The following is a 9,626-nucleotide window of genomic DNA, read 5'->3' as shown; positions in this document are numbered from 1 at the left end:
ATATTAAAAAAAATCAGCAGATCAAAAGAAAATAAAAATGACTACATTGTATGTTTAATTCAGAAGAAACTAACTGTTCTAAAATAGGCGTTGGAAAATACTTGAATTATTTCTTATAATTATTTTATTTCAATCTGTAGTTGTCAGAAGTTAATTAGGTTATTTTAACTGCTGTAAAATGTAGACTTTTTTAGTAAGTAGATCATAACCATGAAATTTCTAAGCCATAGATTAAAATTCAATAATAAGTAAGTAATAAGAATAATTAATGAGGTTGTCATATAGAAACATTTTCAGTAGCTGCTTTGCCAAGTGGGAAACTCACAAACAGAGAAGAGAATGACTTTCCTAAGCAACCACAAGGTCTGGGAATTTAATATGTGCCTCTCAAGCCTATTTTTAGTATCTTTCCCATTAAGTAATGCTGCTTAATTTACAACTGCCAAATCTCTAGTAATTATACTACTTGTGAGTTCAGATGTCACGGGAGGTACTCATAAAAGATAAAACAGAAGGAAAGCATTTGTAACCTTAATTAGTGGTCCAGAAATTCTCCTTGGACAAATTAACTCATTTCAACTTAATTAATATTTTCTATAGTTCATTTTAGTGCTCACAGAGGAGCTTGTACTCCTTTATGCTTCTTTTTTTAAGGGATCTGTTAGAAAATCTCTTTTAAATAAAGTTGTTTAAAAGACACGATAAACTGTGTACTATATTCTCATGAAATTGTCAAAAATACAACTTTTAAGTCATTAGTGTAGTATCTGTAGGAGTTGTGAGCGTGATCTTTTTCATCTCAGTTTTCTTTCTCCTCTTCTTACTGGGCATGGAGAGCTCAGTTCCTCCCTTTATCTTTTACATGTTTGAGCTTCCCAGTAACTGCTGATTTTCCTGAAAGGGACATAAATTAAAGCTCTTTTTATCCTTGGTTAGGGTAATATGAGTCCTGTTATATCTTTTCTAGTAGTTTTTTTGTTGGTTTGTTTGTTTGCTTCTTGGGTTTTGAGGTTGGTTTTTTTTATATGTTGATTATACAGAAATGAGGAGGAGAGAGAAAATCATCACACTTTTCATTTGCGGGAATGTTAAGTCTGTAGACTTAGTCCCACAGTGGACTATCATGACATAGTGAAGACAATATAGGTGAAAATAAAAGCTTGCCACTTCTGCAGACCCTTTCCTTTATACTGATGCTCTCCACTCCTATAAAAAATTGATGTTGAATTCTGTAGTCCTTTGTAACTTGGTTAGAAAACAACAGAGTGAGATAAAATAACTAAAAAAAATATTTTCTTGCAAATGCACAGGTTTCTAAAAATAGGGAAGTGCTGTGTTTTTTCATCTATTTCCCCTGAAACCTCAGAATTGTCAGGAGTGAGTTATCAGGAATGATGAACAGTTTTCAGTACATTAATTCAAAGTAAAAGACTTCAGTTGCTCCTCATCCCTTCACTGGGTATCATCTTTCTCCCCCTCCTCTTCCCTTTGCAAATTTCTGCAGGGCTTGCATTTTTCACAGTATTCTTAAGAATTAAAGCATTAGAACTGAAGCCTTGCTAAAGCAAGTCTCATCTGACCAAGCTGTAGAATGGCTGCTGAAATCCTTTAGTGCAGAGGAAAGAATGAATATACAGCATAGGCTCCTACAGCGGCCTGAGGGAGATACCAGCCTAGGACATAAGACTAAGAAATTGAATTAATTTACACAGTGCAAGGTGACGTAAGAAGGAAAAGACTGTCCTCTTATTCTCTGTGGTTTTATGTTGTTTTAGTCTTTAAGTGCAAATTCTGATTTTCAGGGCTTGTAAAATTATAGAAATCAAACACTTGCAAGTATTTGCACAGAAATTAATTTTTGTACTTTTTTCATAAAATTTATGAGAAGTAGAGTAATACCATGTTAAAATATTTGTCCTCCAAATAAGGCTCCACCTAGCAGTTTTCATGGCCTTTTTTTCTCCTTTCTGCTTACGTTATACAGCATTTTGTCCATACCACATTGGTCACTTCTCCATTGTTGGCCTGGGCTTTGAGGAATATGTGAGTACTGTTTTATACTTTCAAAATGAAAAAGAAACTACCACTGTTTATTCAATCACAATATTTTTGTAGCATCTTTCCAGTTGTGGTTGCAAAAGTCACTTGGAGTATGTCTTCTTATTAATCCTTCAACCTTTTTGAATCTACGATTAAAAATGATTTCCCACTCTTTTCCACTTCCTCCATTATTTACATTTCATTGAGGTTTCCTACTTTTTGTAAAAACTGTGTATGTCTTCAGGGTTTTTTTAACAGCCTCTTGTTCCTTGTGTACATCTTTTAACTTGTGTACTAATTTTCATAGAGGATGATAATAAGTAGGGAAAACTAGGGGATAATGAAATAATGTAAGGTGACACTTTTTGTTTCATATATTGAAGTTGTTTTGAGTTTGAAAAAAGTAGTTGTAATGTAAATGTAAACAGTATCTACTCTTGATGAAGATACAAAAATAGTAGTAGATTATTAAAATATGTAAAAACTAGAGAAACTTGGCATTCTTGAAGAGTTGAAATTTGGAATTTTTCTTAATTACATAGAAAGGAGATGTAATCTTCTAAGAGACTGATAAACTTTCCCCTTTTTTCCTCTTTTCTCCAGGTCCAAGCATCTCACTTTGAAGGCCTGATTACGACTATAGTTGGATACGTTCTGCTAGCAGTGACTCTAATTGTTTGTCATGTATCCTTTTGGCAGTAGTTACCTGGTTCAGATTTACATGTAAATAGTTTTTCTGGCTGTGCTTTGAGGAGGCAGAGACATGATGCAGGTGCAATTAACTTATCATTTTTCTCTGCTCTTTTGGTGAAATGAGAAGGAAAGGTCTCTTCTGTTCCCTTGGACATTTAGAAGTTGTCAGTGTGACTGCCTGCTTTCAAATACTTGCACATGTTTAACAACACAATCAAAGGCTTTTATGCTTACTTGAAGGTCTGTCTGAGGAGAAGAGAGTAGATTATGCTTCTGCTGTGGACTGTAGTTGGAGCAGAGAGATTATGAAAGGAGGGATTATGAAAATATGTGAGGTATGATGGGAAATTTTTTCAAATATTTTTGATCCTGACAGATTTTTTGAATATGAATTATTTTAGTTTCTTTGTTATGTCTCTGAACTACTGAGATTTTGCAGCAAGAATTTCCTTCTCATAATTACTTTATTAGAGAAAACTACTTTCTCTTAGGTGTAGAAAACTAAGTCTTGGAAGCTGGAAGGATTTATTTGGTCACAAGTAAGAAGGCTGCATTCCAGCTGCATGGTTTTTTACGTCAACTTCAATGTGAAAGAATATACATTTGTTAGCAGTTTTCTGTTCAAAAGTACACAGAGTTAACATCAACTTTCTGCATCAGTATACCAATATGCAGTGTAAATGTGGTAAAACATTAGTTGATTGGCATGTGGGTTTTGCCTGCTAAAAAAAAAAAAACCCAAAACAAACTCCCAAAGTGCAATATGCATCCAGCTTTTCTTGGAAAAGGTGAGAATTTAATTTAGACTGCAGGGAAGAGAAAGTTACTATTTAAAGTGAGTCTTCAGTTTTTAGACTTACTTGTTTGTGGCAGATGTTTTCAGAGACAACTATTCTTGAGAAAACTTCTGGTTGCTTAATTTAAGAAGGGTGGTATTGTCAATAATTATTTATTTAATTTAGGTGCATATTTGGGGGTGTTACCCAGCACAGCAGATCGTAACTTCTAGAGTGACAGCCAGTTTTGAAAATAGAACCCTGATAAAACACATAATTACTAATTCATTTTTCTCTTTTATAACATTTCTTGTTGCTAAAAGCACCATAATACAGTGTTTGATATTAATTAAACTGTTATAAAGTGTTTTCCAGTATTATTTTCTTGACAAAGCTATTCAGGGTTTGGCAGCACTTGTTAAGTTCCAGCGATCACGTCGTTTACTAGGAGTGTGCTATATTGTTGTCAAGGTAATCCTAACATTTTGTGTGGGGGAAAAAAGCCATCTCAGTTTAAGCTGACATTATCGTTTTCTTAGAAATTTTTGTTGAACTAGTGAGATGTTATTTTCTCTCTTTTCCTAAAGGTTTCCTTGTTAGTGGTGGTTGAAATTGGTGTGTTTCCTCTCATCTGTGGCTGGTGGTTGGATATATGCTCCTTGGTAAGAACAGAAAGAAATGGGAAAAAATCTTTTGTAACAGTGTTTATATTTGAAGAAAAAAAAAAAGTTCTGATGAGAAGAGAGTTGTTCATACGAGTTTGACAGCACTCTTCTGTTTTCATAAGCAGCATTCCCAGAGGGAATGGGTTTTTTAGATACTCCCTAATGCTAGTTTTGGGGGTTTTTTATGTAACTGAATACAAATTAACATGCTGTTACTAAAATAACAAGATCCTAATCCTTTTTAGTGCAGTTACAAGACCACTGCGATAATGAGTTTACTTACAGGCAAACTTGTGCACTGAATAAACATCTTTATGTAGCCATCTTACGTGAAATGGTGATGGCTTCGTATTTTAAGTGGTCCAGTCTCTTTCTGCTTTGGAAAAGATCCATGCTTCATTTGCTTGGAATTGAGGACAGTTTTTCTGTCCTGAAAAATATGGAGTGATAAAATTGAAATGGACAAAATTAATTTTTTCCAGTCGTAGTAGAAATAGAATTTTACTTAGGAATTATTTGCTTCCATCATAGTCCTACTTTGTTTGAATTGATTTGTAACTCATATAATTTTTATGTAGGGTCTGTTAGTGATAAAGTTGACTTATTTCTTCTCTCTGTCAGAAGAAATAAATTGATCAGAAGTTAATCTTTATTTGCTGTTCTTATCATAAGTAATCCCTTTTTTCTCTAATTAAATGGTGTAATGATTTATGTGTTAAAGCAAACATTTAAATTATGCTTAGTAGTATATATGAACTAGGGTAAGCAAACTGAGTAGTTGTGGATGTTTGCCAAACTTTACTCATATTTGTTTACTACTGATCTTCTAGGAGATGTTTGATGCCACTCTGAAAGACAGAGAATTGAGCTTTCAGTCTGCCCCAGGCACCACAATGTTTCTGCACTGGTTGGTTGGAATGGTTTACGTCTTCTATTTTGCATCCTTCATTCTTTTGCTAAGAGAGGTAAGGCTTACATACAGAACTGTTAAATCCTTCATGTGTGGGTATTACTGCTACCATATTTTGTGTGTATATTGGATTCAGTTTTACATAAAAAGTGCCATGCTGGTACTTACTGCAGTGGAAAATTACGATTTTGAGTATATTTTACTTAAAAATTTTTGGTTTACAAATAGCTCTTAAATCTGAGTGTTGCCTTCAAATTAATCCAAATATGTTTTAGTTGCTTATGATCAGTTAGTACTTGAAAATAAAGCTCATGTTTGGTTATTGCTTCTCTGTGATAATACTTTCTTTGTTCTATTTCTGTGCAATTTTGTTGAATCTTGTTCAACGAATATCCCTGTTACATTAAAACTTACTTTCTGCAGCAGTGTTGTTCAAAAGGAAAAATAAATACAAAGATGATGATTATTATTCTCCTCATATATTGTTTTCTATTTCCTACTTCAGGTATTGAGACCTGGTGTCTTATGGTTTCTCAGGAATTTGAATGATCCAGACTTCAATCCTGTGCAGGAAATGATTCATTTGCCCATCTATAGACATCTCAGGAGGTTTATCTTATCAGTGGTAAGGACTTATCTCAAAGATCTCTTTATTTGGAAAGAAAGCTTCATGTGCTGGCTCCCATATACAGTACTGTTTATTTAAAGAAAAACATTTTCACCATGGAAGTGAACTGATACTGGAACAGGTTACCAAACAGAATCTGCATCTTTTGGTACTCAAAACTCAACTGGATAAGGTTCTGAGCAGCCCGATGTATCTGGGTCTGCTCAGAGCAGGGGTTTGGGAGAGTTGGTTGGACTCCATAAGTACCTTAAGCAAAGTCACAGAAATTAAGTGGTTTTTATTATGGGTATTGTAAATCACATAACTCTCATAATGCCCTCAGTTATTGCAGAAAATGTTGTTTGTCCAGTTCAGCCAAAATAGTGCAGCAGGGGAGAGTAATTTTCTAGCTAAATTTTGGGTTGGATTCTGCTGCTCTAGCCAGTGGTGATGTTTCCAGATTGTCATTGTAAGATACTGAAAACAATGAGAGATTTTTTCCCTTTGCTTGTTTGTCTGAGGTTTCCTGAGCATGCAGTCAAGGAAGGGTCTCAGGCTGTCTTTGACATAATTGTCACGTCAACTGTGTGAACTGACACACCAGAAACATTCTTTGATGTACTGTATTGTTACACCTGAGGTGCTTTAGCAGTGAAAGCTCAGAAAGATCCTGGTTCTGTTAGAGAGCCCTTCAGTATCTGAGCAGAGCTGGCCTTTCCACCTTTCAGAGCATTTTATCCTTACATAATTGTAATTCTTCAGCTGCCTGAAATTTCGTGGTGCATCAGGTGGCCCAAATACAAGCAGAGATCTACTGGTTGCTCATGGTCTCACTTATGTTGTCACACTGTGTTGGAATGGGCAGTTACTTGAACTATGGCTTTTGATTTGTTCAGCTAATTAATTCAGAACTTTCACTAGCCTCATGCTAGAATATGGGACCCAGAATGGTAATCATTTACCATTTCAAAGAATAAATCACACCTTTCAAGCTCTGTTTATTTCTCTGTATTTTTAAGAAATGTCTTGTGTAGAACATAAACTATTAATTTTCAGGAAGAATGGGATTCAGTTTTTCTTTTTGACATAGTTAAACACCTTTTTTTTCCACCTTCTTAGTCTCTGGTGGTGCATTTATATGAAGTGTAAGAATGTGTTTAAAATGTACTTAAGTTTTCATCTGGTTCCTTAAGGAAGCAAGATTCATAAAAGTGCATTGTCTTCAGGCACTTGATGTACCCTACTAAATTTTGGTCTTTCAGTCAATTTGAAATGTGAGGAAAGAGGAACTGAAAGGTCTTTGACGCTTCAGCAAGATGCTTAAAAAGTCAGCCACTTAGAAAAGAGAGGACTACAAAATAAGTAATGCTGGTGTTGGGGGCAGGGGAAGAAAGAACTGTCTGACATTGCTCTAGCTGTCAGCAGGCTTATTGAGGTGCTTATTCAGCTGCAGTCCTATTTGGCGAGGGCATCGTAGTGTGCTGGTCTGCCTGGGATAGAATTGATTTTTTTCATAGTGGCAAATGTCCTTCTGCACCTTGAATTGGCACCTAACACAGGGCCTGTTGGCTATGGCTGGACAGTGCTTGCACAGCATCCAGGCATTTTCTCTTTGCTGCTCTGGCCTGCTCCCTCACCTCCAGTGAATAAGGTGCAGGTTGGGAAGGAGGATGGATATGCCTGGAACAGCTGACCCAGACTGACCAAAGGGATATGACGTCATGCTCGCAGTAAAAACTGTGAGAAAGGAGGTAGGGGTGATGTTCATGGTTATGGTGTTTGACTTCCTGACTTCCCAGGAAGTTGCTGATTGTCTGTCTGCTGATGGGAAGTAGAGACTGAATTCTTACTGTTTTGATTGCGTGCTTGGTGCTTTCTCTATTAAATTGCCATTATCCCAGTTTTGCCTTTGGTTTTGCCTTCTCCTTTGGCTGCAGAGGGGAATGAGCGAGCAGCTGAGTACGTATTCAGCTGTTAGCCAGGGCTAGCCCACCACACCCAGGGAACTTGCCAGAGATGGGTGGGGAACTAGCTTTGGTTGTTTCTACTATTTGGAGTAACTTGTTTACTTTCTTATTGCAGATTGTCTTTGGATCAATTGTGCTGCTCATGCTCTGGCTTCCTATACGCATTATTAAGTATCTCCTTCCTAACTTTCTTCCATATAATGTTATGCTCTACAGGTGAGCATTTATTTCTAAAATGATGGGGTTTTTTCAGTGTTTCTATAACTGGAAGAGGTGTATTTGCACTGCTTGAGCATTTTTTGACTTTTTTTTGTTGTGTTGCTTTGTTTTCAATTAATCTAATCTTAATTGTTCTAAGAGAAATAAAGGGTAAAGGACGTGGCTACATCATACAATGTTACAAATGAAAAGCTACTTTAAAAAAAAAAAGCATTTTGTATTACTTCTGTAAAAATAACTGTTTGGGGCTTTATGCCCTCAAAACACTTCCCATTTCAACTTTCTGATAGTGAAGTTCCTTTCATGTTTGCTTTTTTAACACACACATTCCTGATTATCATTGCTTCAAGCGTAAAAGAGTATCTGTAACTGCATTTTTTTAATGATAGCAGTTTTTTTTCTATTTCTGAATAATAATTGAAACAGTAATGATAGCAGCAAATAAAGGAGCAAACTTTATTATTAGATATAAACTTTCTCAATGTTTTTTCTTAAATTTCATAAATGCCAAAGTGCCTAAATACTTATGAACACCTAACCTCTGCTCAGGGTTATAGGGAAAAATGTTTGCAAAAAACTAAGAATTTTCCTTTTTGGCATCCAATGTATTTTTGTATCGTGGTGGCAGTAATAGGATTCAGTGTAAAAGACTCCTATCAAAATGTTCCTTGTGTTTGACTTCCTGCTCTTCCCATTGTTTCTAGTGATGCTCCAGTAAGTGAACTTTCCCTAGAGCTGCTTTTGCTTCAGGTGGTGCTTCCAGCTTTGCTAGAGCAAGGACATACAAGGCAGTGGTTGAAAGGTCTTGTACGAGCATGGACTGTTACTGCTGGATACTTGCTGTAAGTACAGAAATCCAAAATCAGCTACAACCACTGTGCCCAGTTTGGCCTTTAAATATATAAAGACAGCTTTTGAGAAAGTTATCCCAACAAGCAGGTTTAATAGCTCTTTTACAGCTAAATACATGATGAAAAACTTCTATAGCGATTGCTTTCTTCTAAACAGGAGTTGTATCTACTTCTGGACTAGCCTTTGACAAGTCATTCTTTTGGCACACTATTACAGCATTTGCTTAGTGAAAGAAATCTGTAAAAGTATGACTAACATCATCTTAACTCCCTATTATAAGGAAATAAAGAGATAAATGTCAGCAGAGTGTTTCCATGAATCATCTAAATAAAATATATGTGCACTTCTTGTATTTCTTATTTATAAGAAGGAAAAAAAAAGAAAAAGTATTTAGAACACTGAGCTGAAGAAGTGAGCAACTTTGAATTGGGGATTTGAAAGGTAAAAGTTCAGAATCTAGAGAAGGATAAAACTGTCCCTTTGTCAGATAAAGTAAATTATTGTACTGCCAGGCAGAGTTCTAGCACTTGAAATTATTTTTTAGTTCATCTGTTGTTTGCCAAATTAGTCAAGAAAAAGTAAGGTTGATTTTGTTTCTCTACCATTTTAAGTGTAACTTCAAAGTATATTGTCATTCTCCCACCATGTTTTGGTCATTGTTGCACTCTTAGAGTCAAGATTTATTCTTTGCCAAGTTATGTCTGAGAAACTGAGTGAATGAATGAAAGACTTTTTTTCTTCACTGTAATGCAAAATATTTATTTTAGTTTCTCATAAGGAAACTCTCCTCACCCCCTCTTCTCTTAGCTTGCATTTTAAAGAAGTTTTTAATTAATTTTTCAAGTTTTGATTGTGTTTAAGTATGGTGTAATGAGAGTTTTGGAGATAATGATATAA

General features: G+C 35.4%; 1 protein-coding gene across 1 annotated transcript in view; it reads left to right on the top strand.

Moving 5' to 3' along the window:
- Positions 1 to 9,626, top strand: part of MARCH6 (membrane associated ring-CH-type finger 6) — a 41,052-nt gene that overhangs the window by 16,729 nt on the left and 14,697 nt on the right. The window contains exons 10-17 of the mRNA XM_008637198.2: positions 1,985 to 2,043; positions 2,644 to 2,724; positions 3,912 to 3,980; positions 4,097 to 4,171; positions 5,005 to 5,139; positions 5,590 to 5,709; positions 7,774 to 7,874; positions 8,582 to 8,719. Coding sequence (XP_008635420.2) covers positions 1,985 to 2,043; positions 2,644 to 2,724; positions 3,912 to 3,980; positions 4,097 to 4,171; positions 5,005 to 5,139; positions 5,590 to 5,709; positions 7,774 to 7,874; positions 8,582 to 8,719 — 778 coding nt within the window. The remainder of the gene's footprint in view (positions 1 to 1,984; positions 2,044 to 2,643; positions 2,725 to 3,911; positions 3,981 to 4,096; positions 4,172 to 5,004; positions 5,140 to 5,589; positions 5,710 to 7,773; positions 7,875 to 8,581; positions 8,720 to 9,626) is intronic.

The sequence above is a fragment of the Corvus brachyrhynchos genome, unplaced genomic scaffold (assembly GCF_000691975.1).
Source record: "Corvus brachyrhynchos isolate BGI_N302 unplaced genomic scaffold, ASM69197v1 scaffold23, whole genome shotgun sequence".
Lineage (NCBI taxonomy): Eukaryota > Metazoa > Chordata > Aves > Passeriformes > Corvidae > Corvus > Corvus brachyrhynchos.
Note: the sequence above shows the minus strand (reverse complement) of the source record. Positions and strands in the feature narration are given on the sequence as shown.